A 25,487-nucleotide genomic window follows, 5' to 3' on the forward strand; every position below is an offset into this window, starting at 1 on the left:
TCTCTGTTTCCCTCCACTTCCCATCCCAAGACTTGGTGACTCTACGTTTATTATATATTTTTAGCAATTTCTATTTATTATGCTTTAAAAGAAGAAGGGGTGTCAATTCAACAATAAAAACTGAGCAATATTCTGGAGGAGTCAGAAAGTCATAGAAAAGCCAAATGATGAGTTGTAAACAGGGCACCACAAACTTAAAGAGTAAGCCTATTTTAAGTAGGGATAGAATGAAAATATGTTTTAGCCAATTTTAATTTATGAAATAAAGTCCTTTTAACATTAGAAGGTGGTTCAAATAATCTAAAAATCAATGAAGGAGTCGTGTGAACTATGAGAATAACAAATGAGAGAAAGATACCTTTAGGAATTTTTTTTTTTTTTTTTTTTTACAGAGAGGAAGGGAGAGGGAGAGAGAATTAGAAACAGCGATGAGACCTGCACACCCCCCACTGGGGATGTGCCCGCAACCAAGGCATATGCCCTTGACCGGAATTGAACCTGGGACCGTTGAGTCCGCAGGCTGATGCTCTATCCACTGAGCCAAACCGATTAGGGCTTTAGGAATTTTTTACAATGTTTTATTCCAGCAGGAATTAGCTTTTTTCCATCTTGATGAAGTGCCTCCAACCTCTCTCTGGGTTTCTCCTGTAACAGGAACTCTGGGTCTTTTTTTCCAGTTTCCAGTTATGTTCCTCATTTCCACCTGAGGCCTCATCATAATTGGCCTTTATGTCCAAATATTCCTATCAACATCCTGTTCAGAATGACTTGTGTATTCTTAAAGATTAAGGCTTTCTCTACAGCTCTCCTATTTTCTTTCTGAGCTCTCACCAGAACCACCCTTAATGGTATATTCATGGCAATGTAGATTTTTTCTAGCATGAAGTTCAAAAATTTTCCAGCTTCTAACCATTACCCAGTTCCAAAGTCACTCCCACATTTTTAGACATTTGTCTACTTCTTGGTACCAATTTCTGTTTTAGTCCTTTCAGCCTGCTATAACAGTACCTGTACTAGGTGGCTTATAAATATTTCTCACAGTTCTGGAGGCTGAGAAGGCCAAGAGCAAGACACCAGCATGGTTGCATTGTAGTGAGAGCCCTCTTCCTGGTTCACAGCCAGCATGTCCTTGCCGTATCCTCACATGGGAAAGAGCTGCTTATTTCTTGAAGTCATCTTTTATCACCACTATCACTTTCCTAGTCCAGAGCATATTTCTCATTTTCCCCCTCAATTACCATGAAAACATTCTGTCTGATCTCCCTGACTTCAATCTTACTCTCTCTGTTCTCTGCACTGCAACCACGGTGATTTTTCTAAAATGGAATTCTGGTTATCCCACCCTCCTGCTTAAAACCCTTCAAAGGTTCTCCTTCACTCTTAGGATGAAGTATGATCTTCCACTGCTTACCTTTTCAATTTCTTAATTTATCATACCTCACATGTTATCTAGTGCATAGTACCTAGCATATAGTAAGTACTCAATAAGAATTTTTTTTAATATATTTTATTGATTTTTTACAGAGAGGAAGGGAGAGGGTTAGAGAGTTAGAAACATCAACGAGAGAGAAACATCGATCAGCTGCCTCTTGCACGCTCCCTACTGGGGATGTGCCCGCAACCAAGGTACATGCCCTTGACCGGAATCGAACCGGGGACCCTTCAGTCCTCAGGCCGATGCTCTATCCACTGAGCCAAACCGGTTAGGGCTCAATAAGAATTTTTGATTGATTAAAATGAGGGAAAAGGCATTTAAGGACCTAAGCAGATCCATCATATCTGTACCAGGTAAGTTTCAAAGCACATATTGGCAATGCTGTCAGAACCCAAGGAACTTAATTGTCCCATGTAGAATTAAATAGCAATAGCAAAGATCTATTTCTATTCAGTAAATGACCAAACGTTAACCAATACCAGCTCCTTCCTTCCTCTTATTGAGCAGGAAAGACATCAAGAACACACTTAGAGCCCAAGCCGGTTTGGCTCAGTGGATAGAGCATCAGCCTGTGGACTGAAGGGTCCTGGGTTCAATTCCTGTCAAGGGCATATGCTCGGGTTATGGGCTTGATCCCCACTAGGGGGTGGGCAGGAGGTAGCCAAACAATGATTCTCTCTTATCATTGATGTTTCTATCTCTCTCTCCCTCTCCCTCTCTTAAATCAATAAAAATACCTAAAAAAAAAAAAAAGAAGAAGAAGAAGAACACAGAGTCAGTCCAGCCTGGAGAATAACATTTTTTATTTTGTTTTGTTTAATTTTATTTATATCCTCACCCAAGGATATTTTTCCATTGATTTTTTTAGAGAGTGGAAGAGAGAGGGAAAGACAGAGAGAAACATGGATGTGAAAGAAACACATCATTGATTGCCTCCTGCACGAGCCTCAGATCAGGGCTCAGGTCGGGAAGGAGCCTGCAAGCAAGATACGTGCCCTTGACCAGAATCGAATCCGGGACCCTTCGGTCTGCAGGCTGATGCTCTATCCATTGAGCCAAACCAGCTAGAGCTAACAGATTATTTAAATGTTTTGAGAGGCCAGTTACCACCTGAATTCATCTCAAGAATTCTAAGATGGGGTGAGTTACAACCAATGTAACACAGTGGCCAAATAGTTCCAATGCCAAACTAAGGAAAGGAGATGCTCCAACACTGAATGAATGACCACATAGTATTGAAGCAAAAGACCCCAAAGTACTGAGGTGAGCGGTGAAGGGGGTGGGTTTCTGAGATGCCATCTACCAGTCAGTCATCAGCACTGTATGCACAGACCACACCACCAAACTGCTTGGTTTCCAACAGCTTGCAGCCTATGAAGCCTAGCTTGTTTTGTAACAGACAACTCAAAGAACAATATCCTATATAATAAAAGGCTAATATGCAAATCATCCAAACGACAGAATGACTGGTTGCTATGATGCGCACTGACCACCAGGGGGCAGATGCTCAATGCAGGAGCTGACCCTTGGCGGTCAGTGCACTCACACGGGGAGCACCGCTCAGTCAGAAGCTGGGCTCACGGCTGACGAGCACAGCAGTGGTGGCGGGAGCCTCTCCCACCTCTGTGGCAGCACTAAGGATGTCCAACTGTCAGACATCCCTCAAGGGCTCCAGGACTGCAAGAGGATGTAGGCCAGGCCGAGGGACACGCCCCCCCCAGTGCACAAATTTTATGCACCGGGCCTCTATTCTATATAATCTATATAATAAAGAGGTAATATGCTAATTGGTCCTAACGGTGTCACATTCACAACCAGGCTGTGCACGCACAGGAGCTGGGGGGCGGGGACTTGTGCCACCGGGACATGAGGCTGGCCCAGAGGGGGGTGTCAGGACGGGCCACAGCGGTGCCCCTGGCGGAAGCGCACACGGTCCGGAGCGGGGGGGGGGGGGGGGGGCAAAAGGATGGGGGCAGGACATTGGTGGAGAGCTCTCAGCACTCCTACACTGTGGGTCTGAAGGCATGGAGAGGAAGGGAGAGCACATAGGCAGGGGGTTTAGGCCAGGAGGGGAGAGCAGATAGGCAGTTAGGGGGATCAGGCCAGAAGGGGAGAGCAGATAGGCAGTGAGGGGAATCAGGCCAGGAGGGGAGAGCAGATAGGCAGTTAGGGGGATCAGGCCAGGAGGGGAGAGCAGATAGGCAGGGGGATCAGACAAGGAGGGGAGAGCAGTTAGGGACATCAGGCAGGCAGGTGAGCACTTAGGAGCCAGTGGTTCTGGATTGTGAGAGGGATCCCAGATTGGAGAAGATGCAGGCCAGGCTGAGGGGACCCTTCCCCCACACACACCGCCATGCATGAATTTCGTGCACCGGGCCACTAGTATGGTATATAATAGTTCAAAATTAACTTTGGAACTTAGGTATATTTTTAAATAATTTAAGTGAATAATACCATTGAGAATGAAAGTGTTTTAAGCCTCATCAAATACAGAAAACTATGGAGCAATGTTAGATATCATTCTTTCACCTCCTGTCAATGAGGATGAAGGTTTCTGAAGCATAGAGAATCCGCCAAAATCTGAATGCTTAAACTTTCAAGTGTGCAAGAGCCTTTCAAGTAAGGCAGGTACTTACTTGCTCTGACAAGTGTAGATGTTCTGGCTGTGTTTATTAAACAATGGTAAACATCTGAATGAAAAGTAAAACATCATTTAGATGGTCTATTTGCTTTCCAAAATTTAGTTATTTGGAAACATCCAAAAATATTTAGAAATACCTGACAAACAAGGTTTATCTACCCCTTGGCTTTGGAATGCAAAAGATAAATGGAGTTTTATGGGATATTTAAGCCTTTTGAGGAAAGAATCATGTCTAATTTTTGTTGTAAACCAAGGACTCTCCCACAGATCCCTATTCAATAAATGCTGGATTATTGAATAAATAAGAATTAATTAATGCTTCTGGATTCCCAAGGTGCTGCTATCTATCATCAAGAAATAAGGTGAGCCCAGGTTGCTGGCTCTATCCCTGGTGAGGGGCATGCAAGAGGCAACCAATCGATGTTTCTCTTTCACATTGATTTTCTCTCTTCTCTCTTCCTCACTCTCTAAAAAAAAAAAAAAAAAAAAAAAAAAATCAATAAAAACGTATTTAAAGAAAATTTTTAAAGAGGTGAGAGAAATGAAAATATGCTCATAAAAATATTTGAAAAAGAATGTTTTAGCAGCCTTATTCATAATAGGCCCAAATATCCATCAGCTGGAGAACGAATAAAGAAATTGTGTTGTAATTCATACAGTAGACTATTACTCAGCAATAAAAAGGAATACACTACACAGAGATGGATCAAGAAAACATTACTATGATAAATAATATAGTTGCAGTTCTGGCTGGTGTGGTTCAGTTGGTTGAGCACCATACCAAGCACCAAAAGGTCGCCAGTTTGATTCCCAGTCAGGGCACATACCCAGGTTGCAGGTTAGCACACACAGGAGGCAACTGATTGGTGTTTCTCTATCACATCAATGTTTCTCTCTCCCGCTCTCTTTTCTCTCTCCCCTTTTCCCTTCCTCTCTCTCTGAAATCAATAAAAACATATTTTAAAAAGTACATAATGTCCTGCTCCACCACCACCGCTGCCAGACCCAAGTGGTTCGCCAAGCAGTGCCAACAGATTCCAGAAGCCAGGAACCCACACCATCATCCAGACGATGTCCGGCAAAGGCTCCGTGGTTCTGGCCTACAGTGGTGGCCTAGACACTTCCTGCATTCTCACGTGGCTGAAGGAACAAGGCTATGATGTCATTGCCTACCTGGCCAACATCGGCCAGAAGGAAGACTTTGAGGAAACCAGGAAGAAGGCGCTGAAGCTCGGGGCCAAAAAGGTGTTCATCGAGGACATCAGCAAGGAGTTTGTGGAGGAGTTCATCTGGCCCGCCGTCCAGTTTAGTGCACTGTACGAGGACCACTACCTCCCCGGCACCTCTCTGGCCAGACCCTGCATCTCCCGCAAACAAGTGGAGATAGCTCAGTGAGAGGGAGCCAAGTATGTGTCCCACGGCGCTACGGGAAAGGGCAACGACCAGGTCCGGTTTGAGCTCATCTGATACTCACTGGCCGCCCAGATTAAGGTCATCGCCCCGTGGAGGATGCCCGAGTTCTACAACCGCTTCCAGGGCTGCAGCGACCTGATGGAGTACGCGAAGCAACATGGGATCCCCATCCCGGTCACCCCCCAAAAGCCCGTGGAGCATGGACGAGAACCTCATGCGCATCAGCTCCGAGGCCGGAATCCTGGAGCACCCCAAGAATCAAGCCCCTCCAGGCCTCTACACAAAGACCCAGGACCCGGCCAAAGGGCCCAACACCCCTAATGTCCTTGAGATTGAGTTCAAGAAAGGGGTCCCCATGAAGGTGACTAACGTCAAGGACGGCACCACCCATCGCAGGTCCTTGGAGCTCTTCGTGTACCTGAATGAAATGGCGGGCAAGCATGGCGTGGGCCGCATCGACATCGTGGAGAACCGCTTCATCGGGATGAAGTCCCGAGGTATCTACGAGACCCCAGCGGGGACAGTCCTTTACCACGCTCATTTAGACATCGAGGGCTTCACCATGGGTCGGGAAGTGCGCAAAATCAAGCAAGGCCTGGGCTTGAAATTCCCCGAGCTGATGTACACTCTCTGGCACAGCCCTGAGTGTGAATTCATCCGCCATTGCATCGCCAAGCCCCAGGAGCGCGTGGAAGGGAAAGTCCTGGTGTCTGTCTTCAAGGGCCAGGTGTACATCCTCGGCCGGGAGTCCCCACTGTTCCTCTACAACGAGGAGCTGGTGAGCATGAACTTGCAGGGTGATTACGAGCCCATTGATGCCACCGGTTTTATCAACATCAACTTCCTGAGGCTGAAGGAATATCATCCCCTCCAGAGCAAGGTCACCGGCAAGTAGACCAGCTGACAATGAGGGCTGGGCCTCCTCACTTTGCCCATCTCCCAAGTATAGGCGCTAATTGTCGTGATAATTTGTATTTGTGAATTGTTCTCCAGGGCAGGGCTGGCAGCTTAGTGGGGGTGCCAGGCCCCAGCTTTGTTCCCTGATCCCCTGTAGCCTACAAAAGTGGTCAGTGAAGGGAAGGGTAGGGAGTGGCTATGGTGGGGAGCTATAAGATGACAAATAAAAAACAAGATACCTTAAAAAAAAAAAAAGTACATACTATATGATTCCACTTATAAAAAATCCAAGAACAGATAAAACTAAAGTGATAGAATTCAGGGGTTGCAGGGGTGGTGTTAGGTGCAGAGTAATCCTATATAATAAAAGGCTAATATGCAATTGTCCCCTCTACCTACCAGGAGTTCAACTGGGAGTTCGACCAGGGGGCGGGGCTGGCCAGCCAACCACCTGCAGCCCCTCCCCCCAGCCAGCTCCACCCTCTATTGCCCCCCATCCCCATCTGGGGTGGGTTTGGCCAGCCAACCGCCCGCATCCCCTCCCCACGGTCTGCCCAGCCCAATCCACCTTGATCAGGGAGGGCTGGCGGGACCCCACCCGTGCACGAATTCATGCACCAGGCCTCTAGTAAACTATAAAGGGACATGAGGGAACTTTCTGGAGTAATGGTTCAGTATCTTATTTGGGGAGTTACTGTTGAAATTCACAAAACGGAGCACCTAAGATCTGTATACTTAATTGTATGTTAAGGATAAATCAATGAAATAATTTTAAAGCAAATGTGAAAGCTGCTATAGGTAACCATCATGGCATCTTTTAGGCTCCAATAATAACTGTCCTCAGGCATTTGAAAAAGTCAAGCTACCTCTAATGCTCAAGAACCCACCATGACTTATCACCTGTGCTGTCAAATCTATATCCTGGTTCTGATCTCCATACTAAACCTCCTCCATGAACTTCTCCCACTTCCAATCCTACCAAGGTGATTGCTCACTATCCCACATAGATAATTTGCTCTTTCCTATCTGAGTCTCCTTTATGTCCTTACCCTGACTGGATCTTACACAAAATTTTTTTCTACCCTTCAAGTCCTATTTTATTTTATTTTATTTTATTATTTGTGTGTGTGTGTATGTGTGTGTGTGTGTGTGTTTTAATCCTCACCCAAAGATATTTTTCCCATTGATTTTTAGAGAAAGAGGAAGAGACAGAAATGTGAGATTGGTTGCCTCCCGCACACACCCGGACCGCTGCCAGTGATTGAGCCTGCAACCAATATACGTGCCCTTGAGAATCGAACTGGGATCCCTTCAGTCCGCAGGCTGACACTCTATACACGGAGCCAAACTGGCTAGGGCCAAATCCCATTTTAAATTACGGAGCCTCCTTCACAGAGGAACTCTAGATTAATCCTAGTCAGTCTGAGCACCATATGTTCCCTCGGCTTTTACGTTCCTTTGACTAACATGATGCTTTAATGCATCCGCAACCAAAGCAATTTAAATAAAATGGACAGAGACTGTGGCTAGGGATCCCTTTTTATTTCCTTGCAGGATCCAGTTCAGAACCTGCATTTCCGGGCCAGTCAGTACAATGCAGATTATGAAGATTATAGGGGATCCAGATGAGGGCAAATAGTTTATCTAAGGACCAATGAGAATGGTATCAAAGGGAGCTCTGAGGTCCTCAAGAGCCTAAGTGGGCTGTTTGCTTTTCCTCTTTTAAGCTCGAGGTTAGTTAGTTCAATAGGAAAGGGACTCATCCCCAGTGAGATAGCAAGTGGCTGAGAACAAGGTTTTATGCTTTTTCTGCTCAGCCTTCCCTCCTAAACCAGTGAGGAAACGGGCCAGCAAAGCTCTGAGAGGAGTGGAATCTGTTCCCGGCGCCCAGTTTTCCTTATTACTGGGAGGACCCCATCCCGAAGGAAGAAAAGAGAGGCGGGAGTATTTAAGGCCAAGGAGGCATTCAAGCCTCTTCCCTTAGATTTACTCCTAACACGTATGCAGGAAGGCAAATTACAAACCCCAACGCTCACAACCACATATACACGTGCACGCCCAGCCCCACAGAAGCAGACGCGCATGTCTGTGGGTCCGTGCGCACCCACCTAGTTTTCTGTACTATAGATGCTTCCCTATTTCACCCCAGTTCGACCCAGCCTGGCGTCCCATATCCCGGCATTGAGGAGTTTTTACCAGGCCCACCCGGCCCAGCCCGGGGAAAGTGTTTCTGTATGGGGGGGGGGGGGGGGGGGGGAGGGGCAGTCCTTCCCTCCCGGGCGGAAGCGGCGCGCGCCGGCGGGCAGACTTAGCTCTTGTCCTGGGAACATCTGGAGGAGCTGGGAGGGGCGTACATCCAGGGTGAGCTCGGATTGGCTGCGCGGGAGGCGGGAGGCGGGATCTGGGAGAGGGGCGGAGTTCCCTGGCCCCTTTAAAGCCTTGACATCAAGAGGCGGACCCAGCAACCCCCCTTCTCAGCCCCTCGCCCCCGAGCCTTGGCCATGGACCCGGCCTACCTGGCCTGCCCAGGTCCAGCACAACACCTGATTTCGGTGAGTTTTGGCCTACTTGGGACTTAAAGGGCGGCGAGTGGTGGGGTCTGAAAGGCACGGGCTGGGGGTGAGAGGAATGAAGGGTAAGGCTCTCGTGGCGCCTTGGTTCAGAGCGGGCAGCGCGGCTTCCAGCCCGGACCTCGCTGTCTGCCTCTCCCTCCCGCCGCACTCTCCCCAGGGGTCGGGTTGGGACTCTGTCCACCCCCACCCCACCCCCTTCAGCCCCCCGCGCCATCCTCGCGCACACTCCGTGGCCCCGGAAGGGAAACTTTCGGAAGAGGGGGATGTTCCGGGGGCGGTCTCCCTCCCTCTTTGAAAGCACTGACCTTGCCCCAGCTGCGCACCCCACCCCACCCGCATCCCACCGTCCGGGTGCCGCTTAGCGGTGCCCGGTGGTTGCGGTGGGGGAGGCTCTTCCCAAAGCGCAGGCGCGGAGACGAGCCGCGGGCTCCTCTTTACACTTAGCAGTTCCTGTGGCCTGGGGCGGTAGGGCTTGGAGGAGTGGGGAGAGGCGGAGAGATCGGGGCCTCGGGGAACGACCCTTCTTGGCTTTGAGGGGATGCAGATCGGAGGAGGGCAGCCAGATGGGCTGAACACTAGAGGCCGAGGGAGGGAGAAGGGCTGGGCAGGGAATGGGGCCAGGGCAGCGCTTGCAGAAAAGACTCTGGGTCCTTGCTGCGGTGTCAGAAGAATGCCGAGAATGCCCGACACTCCCCTGGCCTAGCCCGACCAGGAAAGCAATTGTCCGAACCTCAGCCCCCCTTAAGGAATCTCCTTATCCTTATCCCAGGTGGGCCCAGGATAAGGATACAGCCCAGGCACTGTCCCAAGGGCACAGAGGGCCCGCACCTCCCACAGGCCTAGTTTTCCAGGTGTGTCAGCGCTATCCACCCAGCCTGTCCAGCAGCTAGCTACTTTTTGATGCTCGCCTTTCTAAGGAACCAGGGGTCTTGGGCTGATGAATTCCCTCCCTGGCTGTAAAGGCAATTCCTCTTATTCCTGTTCTGTCTCCCAGAGATCTTCCTGCCTAAGCACAATTGTCTGCCAGAGGTCATGGTTGGAAACATATGCCTGGGACAGAGATAGTACTGAGGGACACTAAAGAGGGGGGTCAATGTCTAGCCATTCCGTGGTTAGTAATTTTGGGGATAATGGATCCCAGTTGCCTGTTGTAGACCCTCTTGCAAGACATGTCAGCTGGCTCTGAGACCCCTTGTCTGGCAAAAAGGGCGACACAAAATTAACTTTCATATTGGCCCCTTATCTCTCTAAGAACAACATGGGTTATTGTGCTTCCTACCTCAGAGGGACACAAGTATTCCTCTCTGGGGAGATTCCCACAAAGTTCAACTTTGTTTTCAAAGTCTACGGTCTGTGTCTTAGGTGGCATCTGCCCTCATGCATGAGGTGGCATGGGCCCTCCATCATGTTTCGTGGCCTGAGCTTCAGGGAACAAGGCTCTTCCACAATAGGAAGGTGGAAACCAATGTACGTGAGGACCAAGCTGTGGTCACTGTGGACTGGGTCAGAAGTTTTGGTCTCTGCACGTCTTAGCTTGCTGTATGACCTTGGCCAAGACAGTTTATATAATTCAGCAGTTGGACTAGAAAGCTCTAACATTCCCTTCCACTTTTGGTCCTGTGTGGTTCCACTGATGAGTGATTCCGGAGGGGAGAAAGGTCCTCTGGTAGGGTGGCTCAGTTTGGAGAAGTAGGTGTTAGGTGATGTGGTTCTAAATCTCATGATTACTTGGGATTAGAACCTTGGGAGGAGAGGAGTAGACTACCTTATCCTACCTAAGAGTAGTCCTTGTCCTTCTCACCCCTGGTGCCTTGGGCTATGAACTCCTGCTGCTGGGGTTTGGCCCACCCATCAAGGCCTCTGGTGAGACACCCTGGCGGGCCAGTCTTTGAGTTGGGCCTTTGGGGAGGGGTTGAGAAAGGAGGAGGCAGCCAAAGGCCAGCAAAGTAAGCAGATTCCCAGGAGACAGTTTGCATCTCAGTTGTTGGGACTTGTTTTAGGATCTGGGCCAGAGAGCACAGCACACTCATCTGCCCTCTTATGGGAAGAAGACAAGGAGGGCCCACTGTTGTTGCCCATTCCACTCCCTGCCCTACTCACCTCACCTCTGCACTCACACCCCCAACTCCCAGGCAAAGGGCTAAGGACTCTCCCCTGCTGCCCACACCCAGCCCAGCCAGCCTCCCAGGCCCTGCCATGTCAGCCCATCTTTCCCAGCCTCCTTCCCTCTGGGGCGAGGGCTTTCTCAGGAGTCAGGCTCCCCAGGTTGGGACTTGCTCTGTAGCCCAAGAGCCAAAGGCCTTCGCTTTTTCCTTGTTTGTTTTCATCCTTGCTCTCCCAGGTGCTGAGTGGGATGTCGGAGAGTTAGAGAGGCCATGGGATTAGTTGGATGCTGGGCACATTCTCCTGCCAATATTGTTCTTCCCTCTGCTAGCCGCCTTGGGCCCTGCTTCCCATGGGAGTGAAACTACAGCAGGAGGAATTTAGTTAGACCCCCAAGGAAACCTTTCTCACTGCTAGGAGCCCCTGAAAGGGAGAACTGAAGCTCCCAGGGAGGTCAATTTCCCAGAAAGTGGGTGATGGTGGAGTCCCTGTCAGAGTGAAAGATGCAGCTGTTGCTAGGCAGAGGCTGCTGTTCCCTTTTGGGGTGTGGCTGACGCTGGCAAGCCAAGAGACCTCTTTAGAAGCAGGAAGAGAAAGGACCTTTATTTAGTAGCTGAAGGGTCCTAGGCCCCATCAGCCCTGGGTGACCAGAACTGCGTCTCTCAGAACAAGTGCTGCTTCCTGGCCCTGTTTCCCCCGGCTCCTCCCCCAGTTCACCACCACCACTGTCTGCTGTAACAGTCCTCACCCGAACCTGGCAGGCTCCTCCAGCCCCAGCCTAGCTGCACTAAAGGACTGATTGGATTTTCTACACTCAAAGTTTGGGATTTCTGATTGAACATGCAAATTTATGTAAAGTAACCTGAAATTTGCCACTACATAAAAACAACATAGAATCATAGACTGGAAGGAATCCTAGAGGCAGTGTTAATGCCCTCGTGTTAAAAATGGGGAAACTGAAGTCCAGAGGGGAAAGTGATTCATACAGTGATGAGTGTCAGGCAGGGCTCCTGACTCTGGTCAAGTGTTTTCCATAGTACCATTTTGCCTTAGTTTCTCGTGCATGAGGAGGCCTGGCTGATTTACAGCAGAGAGGGTAGTTCTTAAAGATGAGATTATAGGGAGCTGGGCACTAGGAGGGGCAGAGTATTATCTCAGGAAACTTCCAAAGGCTCTGGTCAGCTGTCTAATATGTGGAAGTAAACAACTTTAAATCCCTTCCAGCATCACGCTTAATACTTTTCCCCAGGCTCTGTCCTGGAAGGTTAGAGGACAAGGTCATTGGTTGCTACCTGCCTTGGCCCTTATGGTTTCTCCAGAGCTGAGTTGCATCTCTCCCTAGCATCTCTCACAGGACCAGGCACATATAGACTGTGGATAGACCTTCACAGGCAACGTCTTTATCCTTACATTCTCATTTGAGTCTCTGCTACTTCCCTCTGTGGCCACCCTGGGAAAAGGTCTTTGGTGTTCTTTGACTCTTTGCCCACCCTTCCCTGCTCTCTTGGAGGGCACAGGCCAGCTGGGCCTCCTCTGCAGTTTTCTGCAACATGATCAGCCCAAACAGGCCTTGCTATAGGAAGGATCTCATTATTGTAAAATCAGTGCCAAAACAGAAGGGGGCCGCGGATATGGGCTTTGGTTCCCAAGAAGCAGTCTCCCTACTTCGGATGGGTTCTTGATCTGATCCACCTACCCAGCTTCAGGATGCCCCGCTCCCACTTTATGGACTGTACCCGTGGCATGCGGTTATTTGGAGGGCTAAGCCCCCACTTACCCTATGGTTTCTGCTCGAGTTGCAGAGATGGAGGAGACGCTCAAAGCAGCTGTCAGGCTGCTTTGCAGAACTTGGGGAGAGTGGGTAGGTGTATGCACTCAAGATCAGAGGCCCTGGTTCTCAGACAGGGCTACCACCAAGCCCTGCTTCAGCCTGGGGAGGGGGCTTGGGACACATATCTGGGGTCTTTCCTCACCTCCTCAAACCCAGATCTGGCTGACTCTGGAAGGAGTGCCCTTATCTTCAGTATCCTCTCAAAACACAACAGATATGGAGCTGGCACCTTCGTTTCTTCACTGCCCAGTGGCCTTGGCACTTGCATCCTTAGCCCTGTTTGAGAGGAAATCCTTCTCCCTGGGCCTCAGTTTCCCAGCCTGTGCTGATGGATTAATAACACATCATCATTGGGGTGTGGCACCTGCTTGATAATTACCGTTTTCCCACCTCTGGGAGTTAAAAGATGAAAGAGTCCTGAGGAGGCCAGGCTGTTATTAAGGTGAATTATCATTGCTGTTATTACTGATTTCTGAAAATCCAGCAGCCACTGAGAAGAGCCCAATCAGGCACAGCTCCCTGAACCTTATGCTGGTCCTTGAGCTCTGATAATTCTTCAGTCCTCAGTAAGCTTTTTTTTAAGTATACCTAATTTTAAAGGAGACACCCATTCTGCTGCTCATGCTGTACCTACAGGGTTTGGGTGTTGGGTGCTGCTTAGGGCATTGGTCTGCACTTCTTAAATTGTCCCTCCCTGAAGACCCTCTGGATAGAGGAATAATGAGGCTTTTCCTAGACAGGATTGTGAGGGTCCCTGGAACTCCTGGGGTGTGGCTCTGGGGTTCTCAGCAACTGTAGTTCCCAGAGGCTGATTCACTTCACCCCCCAGCTAGCTTGATGTGGGGGCTGTAATTGGCCCTTTTGTGTGAGGATCTGTTGAGACACCCTCAGAACCTGCCCGCAACAGCCCCAGGCCTGTCCAGGAGCCACCCCACTCTATCCCTACCTGCTCCAAACTCTCACCTTGCCCAACCTCCCACCTCTGCCTCTGCCCTTGGCCAGACCCTGTTAGCTCCCTTCCCAAGAATCTACAGTGAACTCTCATCCAGTGGCCCTGATCAGCTTGTGAATAATTTGGTGCTACCACGCCACACCACAGTCTGGGGGTGGGAGGGCCTCTCTCCTAGCCCAAGGAGAAATTTCTGGGAAGAAAGGGAGTGGAAACACTGGCCTCCCTTGGCCAAAATCCCCTACTCATTTGGCCAGACCTCCTCACCCCTCCCTGTTTCAGGGACTTGGTTCCTACTTTTTAATAGGGGACGAGAGAGTAGATGGCCCCAACTGGGAGGGGCTTTAGAAATCACCTGGTCACGTGGTTATTCCTTCTAACATTTTTTTGAACTTTTTTTTTAGTATGCTTTTATTGATTTTAGAGGGATAGAGGAAGGCAGAGGGAGAGAGAAACATCAATGGTTGATGAGAAAGAACCATCCATTGGCTGCCTCCTACACGCCCCCTACTGGGGATTGAGCCTGAAACCCAGGCATGTGCCCTGACCAGGGATTGAACCAGCGACCTCTCCGTGCATGGGATGATGCTCAACCACTGAGCCACACTGGCCAGGGCCCTTCTTACATTTTTTAAAGTTTTATACTTTATTTTTTCACTATATTTTTTTAAAAAATATATTTTTATTGATTTCAGAGAGAAAGGGAGAGGTAGAGAGAGATAGAAACATCAATGATGAGAGAGAATCATTGATCGGCTGCCTCCTGCACACTCCCTACTGGGGGATTGAGCCTGCAACCAGGCTTGTGCCTTTGACCGGAATCGAACCCAGGACCCTTCAGTCCGCAGGCCGACACTCTACCCACTGAGCCAAACCAGCTAGGGCTCACTAGATTTTTTTTTAACCCAGTCTGAAAATCAAATTGAAAAAAAGCCATACATTGAGAAATCTTGCTCCCATCTCCACTCCCTTCTCCCTCCATAGAGAAACACTTATTAGTTTCTTACATATCCCTCAAGAGTTTCTTTACACAAAAACAAATACAAATATGTATTCTTTTTCCCCCCTTACTCAAAAGATATATCTTCTTCTGTTGCCTTACCTGTTGGCAATATCTAGGTGTGCATAGATTTCTCCTGGCACCTGTGTCAGTTTCTGACCTTTACCACTCACCCGAGGGTCTCCCAGTCAACCCCAGGCCATGAGTAGAGTTCATTCATCTTCGTATACTGAATTTTATTCAGATGCCAGGGTTAGGCCAAAACCAGCCTCTGAGGAATTCTCAAGCAGTGGTCAGCACATTCACTCAGACAGCACTTAACTATGTGATGGGTGCTATGCTAGACTCCGGGGGTCTAATGGTCATCAAAAAGCCCACATTAATCAAATAATTAAACAGTCATAGAATTACATCTGTGATAAAGGCTGCAAAGAAAGGACATATACTGTAAGAGTGAGTAATCAGACCTGGCTCATCTTGGGGGTGGGGGTTGTGGAGCAGGGCTGGAGTCTGGGGCCAGGACTGCAGATGTGATACCATGGACCTGGAAAGCTGGGTTTCTCAACTTGACTTCAGTGGCTTCTCTTCTCTCTCCTCCCGGAGTCTGTGCCCCTGGAGTTTTATTGTGTCCAAGACATGAAACCCTCTTCTCCACCAGATGGTGTTGATAATGCCTCCTTCCCACCCCCACTCCTGCTTTCTCTTTCCCCAGCCCTGGGACTTCAGCCTCCTGAAGCTGGAGCCTTCCTTTCCACTGTAGGCTGAGGGGAAGTTGGGGGGTGTTTGCTTCTTACTTCCTCTGTAGACAGCACCTCACTTCCTGTCCCTGGCGCTAGAAGAAGGCTAAAGCCCTTGGCTTTGCTGTTCCTTCCTCTCCACAACCCCACCCCCTGCTTTCCTGGGAAGCCTGTAGGCCCTGTAGGAGGAAGGCAACATCAAAGCCAATGGCTTCTTTCTAAGGCCCTGCTGAGTTCCTCACTCCCAGCCCCCAACCCCTCACAAGGAAACCTGTCTTTTCAGCTACAGTTCCTTTCCAGACATGATCTCATCCTTTTCTTCTATGCGCTGTAAGGAGAGAGGAGTTAGAGAGATCACCCCATTTTACAGATAGGAAAACTGAGTCTTCGAGGGTTTCTAGGCTTCACATGGGGTCATGCAGTATGACCAAGCCAGAACTGGAATCCAGGAAGCCTGTTCCCATTTGTGGGCACAAACAAGAGCAGAGCCAGTGGAGGCTTGTGGGCAGAGCTAGCAGCTTAGGAGGTCACCTCTGGGCCTTGGCCAAATGGTGCCCACTAAGTCAACCCTGGAGCTTCCTAGACACAGCGGTGCTTAGCCAGCCACAGCCTGTTCCCTTTGAAGAAAGAGATCTTTTCTCACCCACCCCCACCTTCCCTCTGAGATTCCACAGTCTGTTCCATGCTTCTATGTCTCTGGATCTATTTTGTTCATCAGTTTATTTTGTTCATTAGATTCCATATATGAGTAAGATCATGTGATACTTGTCTTTCTCTGACTAGCTTATTTCGCTTAGCATAATATTCTCCAGGTCCCTCCATGCTGTCTCAAGGGTGCATTGTATTCCATGGTGTAAATGTACCACAATTACTTTTTTATCCACTCTTCTCCTCATGGGCACTTGGGCTATTTCCAGATCTTAGCTATTGTAAATTGTGCTATGAACATAGGGGTGCATACATTCTTTCTGATTGTTTTTTGGGGGGTCTCTTAGGATATATTCCTAGAAGTGGGATCACTGGGTCTAATGACAGTTCCTATTTAATTTTTGAGGAAGCTCTCCATATTGTTTTCCATAATGGTTGCACCAGTCTGCATTCCCAGCAGCAGTATACTAGGGTTCCCTTTTCTCCACATCCTTGCCAGCACTTGTCATTTGTTGATGGTGTGATGTGATACCTCATTGTTGTGTTATTTTTTTAAAATATATTTTTTATTGATTTCAGAGAGGAAGGGAGAGGAAGATAGAAACATCAATGAGGAGAGAGAATCATTGATCAGCTGCCTCCTGCATGCCCCTCCATTGGGGATCGAGCCCACAACCAGGGCATGTGCCCTGACCAGGATGGAACCATGACCTCTTGGTTCGTAGGTTGATGCTGAACCACTGAGCCATGCCGGCCAGGCTAAGTTGTATGAGTTCCTTATATATTTTGGACATTAACCCTTTATCATTTGTATCATTGCCAAATATATCTTCCCACACAGGGGGCTCCCTTTTCATTTTGTTGGTTTCTTTTGCTGTGCAGAAACTTTTTATTTTGATGTAGTCCCATTTGTTTATTTTTTCCTTAGTTTCTTTTGCCCTAGGAGATGTATCTATAAACATATTGCTACAAGAGATGTCTAAGATTTTGCTGCCTATGGTTTCTTCCAGGATTTTTATGGTTTCACAACTTATATTTAAGTCCTTTATCCATTTTGAGTTTATTCTTCTGTATGGTGTAAGTTGGTGGTCTAGTTTCATTTTTTTTTTTTTACATGTATCTGTCCAATTTTCCTAGCACAACTTGTTGAAGAGACTGTCTTGAATCCACTGTATGTTCTTGCCTCCTTTGTCAAATATTAATTGAGCATAATGTCTTGCATTGATTTCTGGGGTCTCTGTTCTGTTCCACTGATCTACATGCCTGTTCTTATGCCAATACCAGGCTGTTCTGATTACAGTAGCTTTGTAGTATAACTTGATATCTAGTGTTATGATTCCTCCAACTTTGTTCTTCTTCCTCAAGATTGCTGCAGCTATTTTGGGTCTTTTTTGGTTCCATATAAATTTTTGGAATATTTGTTCTAAGTCTGTGAAATATGCCATTGGTATTTTAATAGGGATTGCACTGAATCTGTCGATTGCTTTGGGTAGTATGGACATTTTAATAATGTTAATTCTACCTATCCATGAATACGGTATATTCTTCCACTTGTTATATCTTCCTCTATCTCTTTTTTCAATGTCCTATAGTTTTCCAAGTACAATTCTTTTATCTCCTTGGTTAAGTTTATTCCTAAGTATCTTAATTTTTTTGTTGCAGTGGTAAATGGGATTGTTTGTTTAGTTTCTCTTTCTGAGAATTCTTTATTGGTATATAAAAAAGCCATCAATTTCTGGATGTTAATTTTGTATCCTGCTGCATTACTGAATTCCTTTATTAACTCTAGTAGTTTTTCAGTGGAATCTAGATTAAAAGTGTACAATACCATGTCATCTGTAAATAATGAGAGTTTTACTTCCTCCTTTCCAATTTGGGTGCCTTTTATTTCTACTTATCTGATCACTGTGGCTAGGACTTCCAGTACTATGTAGAAGAAGAGTGGTGAAAGTGGACATCCCGTGTTTTTTTTTTGCATCCAAGGTGGCGGTGTAGGTAAACACCTAAACTGCTGCCTCGCACAACAATTTCAAAACTACAACTAAAAGACAAAACGTCTATCACCCAGAACCACGGGAAAGCTGGCTGAGTGGAAGTTCTAGAACTAGAAGGAAAGAGCGAACAGCATTGAGGGGTGCACAAGCGCTGAAAAGCTGAGGTACGAGGCGTGCGAATCGGGCTGGCGGTAGGCGACTGGGAGCGCTGCTTTTTTCAACCCGAAGGGAGACAAGCTCCCGATTACTCCGAACTCCAGTTTCTGGGGAGACGTGGGGGACCCAAACTCCTACGGGGAGAAGCTGGACTGTCTGCCGTGGGGTCAGAAAGTGAGGGAGGCTTGCTTGCAGGGCTGCGCGCAGGAATAATTGTTTACTGCGCTGGGGCACGGGAAGCGGGACACGGTTGGAGACGCAGAGCTGGCTAACTGGCAGCCATCGCTGTTTGCCACGCCCTAGCCTAATCACGCCCTGAGACCCCGCCCTGCACAACCTACAAACCCACCCAAGCTCCAAGCAGCAGCTTTAGCATATGAATGGCCTGCCTTATCGCAGCTTAACCTAGCAAACTTGCAGCCCGGGTCAGACAGCTCCAAAACCTCCAAACCCCAAGCAAAGAGGAGAAAACTGTAGTTCTCGCTGTAGCGCCTGCTGGGTAGCCTCAGACAATAGCTGACCTGCACCCCATTGGAGATCCAGAAGCCAGTGTACCTAGTGGTCAGCGTGAGACACCAGATTTCAACTCCTCACATCCATAAGTGACACATTCAAAAGGCAGACTCAGTGAGCACCAAAGCCCCACTGAAACAAGTCCTGCACCATAAGCGTGTCTCCAGCGCAGCAGTTCTTCCATTATAGACACAGCGGGTCCTCACAGCCAATTGGCCTGGAGGTCAATTCCTCCCAGTGTACCAACAGCAATCAAGGCTTAACTACACCAAGACTTTGCACTCAGCCCACAAAGGGGTGTACCAAAGGCGTGTACCAAAGGCGTCCACCTCAGGTGATTGGGGAGGCTGAGCTACTGGCCCCTATAGGTCACCTACCACACAAAGCCACTCCATCAACACAGGGAAGCAGCCAAAATGCGGAGACAAAGAAACATGTCACGAATGAGAGAAGTGGAGGAAAGCAAACTACTGGATGACATAGAGTTCAGAACCACATTTATAAGGTTACTCAAGAATCTTCTAAAAACTGCTGAGGAACTTAGTGAGACCTTTAAGGATCTTAATGGGAATGCCAAAAAAATGGAAAAGGACCAGTCAGAAATTAAGCATACACTGTCTGAAATAAAGAATATACAGAAACTCAACTGTAGATCAACGTACCCCAAGAATCAAACCAAAGATCTGAAATATGAGGAAACAAAAAACACCCAACCAGAAAAACAAAAAGAAAAAAGAATCCAAAAATATGAAGATAGTGTAAGAAGCCTCTGGGACAACTTTAAGCGTACCAACATTCGGATTTTTGGGGTGCCAGAAGAAGAGAGAGAGCAAGATATTGAAAACCTATTAGAAGAAATAATGACCGAAAACTTTCCCCACCTGGTGAAAGAAATAGACTTACAAGTCCAGGAAGCACACAGAACCCCAAACAAGAGGAATCCAAAGAGGACCACACCAAGACACATCATAATTAAAATGCCAAGAGCAAAAGACAAAGAGAGAATATTAAAAGCAGCAAGAGAAAAACGGTTAGTTACCTACAAGGGAGCACCCATACGACTGTCAGCTGATTTCTCAACAGAAACTATGCAGGCCAGAAGGGAGTGGCAAGAAATATTCAAAGTGATGAACAGCAAGAACCTACAACCAAGATTACTCTACCCAGCAAAGCTATCATTCAGAGTTGAAGGTCAGATAAAGAGCTTCACAGACAAGAAAAAGCTAAAGGAGTTCATCACCACCAAACCAGGATTACATGAAATGCTGAAGGGTATTCTTTAAGAAGAGGAAGAAGAAAAAGGTAAAGATAAAAATTATGAACAACAAAATGACATCAAATACATATCTACCAACAAGTGAATCTAAAAATCAAGTGAATAAAAATCTGAAGAACAGAATGGACTGGTGAATATAATAGAATCAGGGACATAGAAAGGGAGTGGACTGACAATTCTCAGGGGGAAGGGGGTGTGAGGGGTGCGGGAAGAGATTGGACAAAAATCTTACACCTATGGATAAAGACAGTGGCGGGGGGTAAGGGCATGGGGTGGGGTGGGGAATCAGGTTGAGGGGAGCTATGGGGGAAAAAAAGAGGAACACCTGTAATAATCTGAACAATAAAGATTTATTTAAAAAAAAAAAAAGAAAGTGGACATCCCTATCTTATTCCTGTTCTTAGGGAAAATAGTTTTAGTTTTTGCCTATTGAGTATGATGTTCTCTCAATAGGTTTGTCATGTATGGCCTTTATTATGTTGAGATATGATCCTTCTATTCCCACTTTGCTGAGAGTTTTTATCAAAAATGGGTGTTGGATTTTGTTGAATGCTTTTTCTGCGTCTATTAATGTGTCATGTGACTTTTGTTAATATTTTGTTGAGGATTTTAGCATCTATGTTCATGAGGAATATTGGCCTGTAGTCCTCTTTATTTGTAGTGTCTTTATCTGGTTTTGGAATTAGGATAATGCTGGCCTCATAAAAAGAGCTTGAAAGTGTTCTTTCCTCTTGGATTTTTTGAAGTAGTTTGAGGAGGATAGGTATTAGTTCTTCTTTGAAGGTTTGGTAAAACTTGCCTGTGAAGCTGTCTGGACCAGGGCGTTTGTTTGCAGGGAGTTTTTTGATTACTGCTTCTATTTCATCAGTTGTTATTCATCTATTTCAGCTTTCTGATTCTTCCTGATTCAATTTTGGGAGATTATATGTTTTTAAGAATTTGTCCATTTCCTCCACATTGTCCATTTTGTTGGAATATAATTGTTCATAGTATTTTCTTATAATCCTTTGTATTTCTGTTGTGTCGGTTGTTACTTCACCTCTTTTGTTTCTGATTTTATTTATTTGGATCCTCTCTCTTTGTTTCTTGGTTAGTCTGCCTCACAGTTCATCAATCTCGTTTATCTTTTCAAAGAATCAGCTCTTGGTTTCATTGTTTTTTTAGCTTCTATGTCATTTATTTCTGCTCTAATCTTTATTATTTCCTTCCTTCTACTTACTCTGGGCTTTTCTTGTTGTTCTCTTTCTAATTTTTTAAGTTGTAGTGTTAAATAGTTCATTATTATTTCTTGTTTTTTGTGGTAGGCCTATAGTGCTATGAACTTCCTTCTCAGGACTGCTTTCGCTGTGTCCCATTGAAGTCCTCTAGAGCCCTGACCGGTTTGGCTCAGTGGATAGAGCATTGCCTGCAGACTGAAGAATCCTGGGTTCAATTCCGGTCAAGGGCATGTACCTTGGTTGCAGGCACGTTCCCAGTAGGGGATGTGCATGAGGCAGCTGATCAATGTTTCTCTCCCATCAATGTTTCTAACTCTCTATCCCTCTCCCTTCCTCTCTGTAAAAAATCAAATATATATATGAAGAAAAAAAGATTTGTCTCTTTAAAAAAAAAAAAAGTCCTCTAGAACAGCATTGGTAAATGGGATTGAGCATAATGTCTCAAAGCCTCCTCCACTGGTGGTCCGTGAGGTCTGAAAGGTTGGTGACCGCTGCTCTAGAAGTTTTTTTTATATATTTAGGTGTTCCTGTATTGGGTGCATATATGTTTACCAGGATTATATCCTCTTGTTGGATCAATTCCTTTAGTATTACATAGTGACCTTTACTGTCTCTTGTTATGGCCTTCATTTTGAAGTCTATTTTGTCAGATATGAGTATTGCTACTCCAGCTTTTATTATTATTATTATCTACTAGAGGCCCGGTGCACGAAATTTGTGCACGGTGGGGGGGGGGGGGTGTCCCTCAGCCCAGCCTGCACCCTCTCCAATCTGGGACCCCTCGAGGGATGTCCGACTGCCCGTTTAGGGATCGGGCCTAAACGGGCAGTCAGACATCCCTCTCACAACCCAGGACTGCTGGCTCCCAACTGCTCACCTGCCTGCCAGCCTGATCGCCCCTAACCGCTTCTGCCTGCCAGCCTGATCACCCCCTAACCACTCCCCTGCCAGCCTGATTGATGTCTAGATTGATGTCTGACTGCTCCCTTGCAGGCCTGGTTGCCCCCAACTTCCCTCTTCTGCTGGCCTGGTCACCCCTAACTGTCCTCCCCTGCAGGCTTGATCACCCCCAACTGCCCTCCCTTGCAGGCCTGGTCCCTTCCAACTGCCCTCCCTTGCTGGCCATCTTGTGGTAGCCATCTTGTGTTCACATGGGGGCAGGCATCTTGTGTGTTGGAGTGATGGTCAATCTGCATATTACTCTTTTATTAGATAGGATAGAGGCCTGGTGCACAGGTGGGGGCCAGCTGGTTTGCCCTGAAGGGTGTCCCAGATCAGGGTGGGGGTTCCCTTGGGGCGTGGGATGGCCTGGGCGAGGGGCCTGTGGTGGTTTGCAGGCCGGCCACTCCCCTCGGTGACCCAAGCGGAGGCCCTGGTATCTGGGGTTTATTTATCTTCTACAATTGAAACTTTGTAGCCTGGAGCGGAGCCAAGCCTTCTGCTTGCTCCATGGTAGCAGCCATTTCTGTTGGAATTTATGTATCTTCTATAATTGAAACTTTGTAGCCTTAAGCTGAGGCCTGGGCCGGCCAGGGTATGCGGAAAGCTTGGCTTCCTCCATCGCTGGGGAAACCCAAGCCTCCCTTCTGCTCTCTCCGTCGCTGCAGCCATCTTGGTTGGGCTAATTTGCATACACACTCATGATTGGGTGATGGGCGTGGCTTGTGGGCATGGCTTGTGGGTGTAGTGGAGTGATGGTTAATTTGCATATTACTCTTTTATTAGAAAGGATTTGCATGGAAAATATTTTTCCATCCTTTTGCTCTCATCCTGTGTGAGTCTTTTGTTCTGAGGTGGTTTTCTTGTTGACATCATATAATTGGGTCATTTTTTTTTAATCCATTCAGCTACCCCATGTCTTTTGATCAGAATGTTTAATCCATTTATATTTAAGGTTATTATTGATAGGTACTTATTTATTGCCATTTTTATTCTTTATGCCTATGTTTCTCTCTATATTTCTTCTCTTTCTTTTAGCATTTCTTGCAGTGCTGGTTTGGTGGTGATAAACTCCTTTAGCCTTTTTTCTCTGGGAAGCTCTTTATTTCACCATCTATTTTGAATGATAGTCTTGCTGGATATAGTAATCTTGGTTTCAGATCCTTGCTTTTCATTATCTTGAATTCTTCATGCCATTCCCACCTGGCCTGTAGTGTTTCTGATGAGAACTACTCAGCTGATAGCCTTTTGGGAGCTCTTTTGTAGGTAACAAATCGCTTTTCTCTGTTGCTTTTAAGATTCTCTCTATCTTAAATTTTTGGCGTTTTAATAATGATGTGTCTGGGCATGGGCCTATTTGGGTTCTTCTTGCTTGGGACTCTCTGTGTGCCTCCTGAACTTGTGTGACTTTTTCCTTCACCAGGTTAGGGAAGTTTTCTGCCATTATTTCTTCAAATGCATTTCTATCCCTTACTCACTTTCTTCCCCTTCTGGCATTTCCATTATGTGAATATTGTTATGTTTCATGTTGTCCCACACTCCCTTAAGCTATCCTCCTGCTTTTTGCTTGTTTTTTCTTTTTGGTTCTCTGTGTTCTTATTAGTTCTGTGTCATTCTTCATAGTTACTATATCTTTTCTCATGCTGTTGAGCATCTTTGCCATCATTATTCTGAACTCTATGTCTGATAAATTTTTTATCTTCATTTCATTTAGCTCTTCTTCTGGAGAGTTCTCTTGTCCTTTCATTTCAGGCTTGTTTTTTTGTCTCCCCATTTTGGTGGCCTGTTTGGGTTTGTGTCTGTGTCTGTGTACTAAGTAGAGCTGCTACGACTTCCAATCTCTAGTGCAGGACAATGTCAGATGCTGTTTGTGACTGGTCCTGAGTACGGTTTGGAGCTATCAGCAATCCACAGCTTGTGGCTCCCTCTGCTGGGGCTGGGTGCCTTTGGAAAGGACCAACATGTGCACCAGTATCTGCTTTTCCTAGCCCCAAGCCCAGGAGGAGATCAGGCAAAGACTCACAGCCTCCATTAATCTTCCTCTGCCTTCAGTCTGATTATTATCTGCCCTGATTAGCCTCAGGTGGGGTGAGAGGTCTTCCAACAGGATGGGGCAACTGCCTTCTCCCCAGGCAAAAGCCTGGATAGCAAAGGTCTGTGGAGAAAGGTCTCCTCCGCAGTGTGAGGAAATGACTCAGCACAGGAAACTGAGGTGGCTGCCCTCGGAGCACCAACCCCATAGAGCACCAACCCCACAGCCCCCAACCCTACTCTCCTCACATAGCTCCAGTCCACTCTGCTCTGCCTCTATTGGAGCCCAAGGTGAGTGGCTGCACATGAAATTTTTTGTATTGGCCCTTTAAGAGGGTGCCTGCCTTTCCAGCCATCTCTGATTGGCAGACAGACAGATGTTATGTGGGCACCTTTCTCTGTTCTGGTGCTCTGGGGAGCCCAGCTTGGGGTTTAGACCCCAGCATTCTCATTGGGAACCCCCCACAGCTGAGATATCCCTCTGAGACTTCAGCTGCTGTCTGTGAGAGCCGGCCAGTCTCTATGCCAGCCGTGGGCAAACTACGGCCCGCGGGCCAGATCCGGCTGTTCTATCTGGTTCTCTTGCTCTCCCCTCCGCTCCTTTACTTTGAATTTATATTAGTTCACACAAACACTCCATCCATGCTTTTGTTCCGGCCCTCTGGTCCAGTTTAAGAACCCATTGTGGCCCTCGAGTCAAAAAGTTTGCCCACCCCTGCTCTATGCAGTCTCCACTTTCCATCCTTGGTTATCAGGGTTCTCTCCAGCTAGTCTTCAGTTGATTTTTTAGGATGATTCTTCTGTATTTTAGTTGTATTTCTAGTTTGGTCCTGGGAGAATGTCAGTGTAGCTCTACTTACTCTGCTGCCATTTTGGAATCCCTCAGGGGAACATTATTTTTAAGATGAGATATATGTGTTAATGTGAAATGATCTTTAAGATAATGTTAAATGAATAAAGTATTCTATTATAAAAAAAAAATGAAAGACACCTGGCAGGTGTTAAAGGTGGATGGGAAAGATCCTTTCAGGAGGTAGATACTGAAGGGGCTGGGGCAGGAAGGACTGCTCTGCCTGGGAAGAGGTCAGCTCCTCTGCTGTAACAGGAGGCGATGCGGAGATTCTGATGACACTG

The 25,487-nt window shown here is 47.1% G+C and overlaps 1 protein-coding gene and 1 pseudogene across 5 annotated transcripts in view; both read left to right on the forward strand.

Annotated features, from left to right (window-relative positions):
• The first annotated feature begins 5,147 nt into the window (after window positions 1-5,147).
• LOC308245607 (argininosuccinate synthase-like) lies at window positions 5,148-6,384 on the forward strand (annotated as a pseudogene). Its single transcript has one exon. The product of its transcript is annotated as an argininosuccinate synthase-like (transcript).
• A 2,419-nt stretch (window positions 6,385-8,803) lies between these two features.
• The window catches only part of NCKAP5L (NCK associated protein 5 like), a 36,757-nt gene continuing 20,073 nt past the window's right edge, over window positions 8,804-25,487 (forward strand). For 2 of the 4 annotated variants that reach the window (XM_080662811.1, XM_080662812.1), the window contains exon 1: window positions 8,804-8,938. Coding sequence is in view for 2 of the 4 variants with exons in the window: in XM_080662810.1 (XP_080518936.1) it covers window positions 8,888-8,938 (51 nt within the window). In the remaining 2 variants the exon portion in view is untranslated. The remainder of the gene's footprint in view (window positions 8,939-25,487) is intronic. The other 2 variants (XM_080662810.1, XM_080662813.1) reach the window with 1 other exon arrangement.

This window comes from Plecotus auritus (assembly GCF_963455305.1).
Source record: "Plecotus auritus genome assembly, chromosome: 3".
NCBI classification, from domain to species: Eukaryota; Metazoa; Chordata; class Mammalia; order Chiroptera; family Vespertilionidae; genus Plecotus; species Plecotus auritus.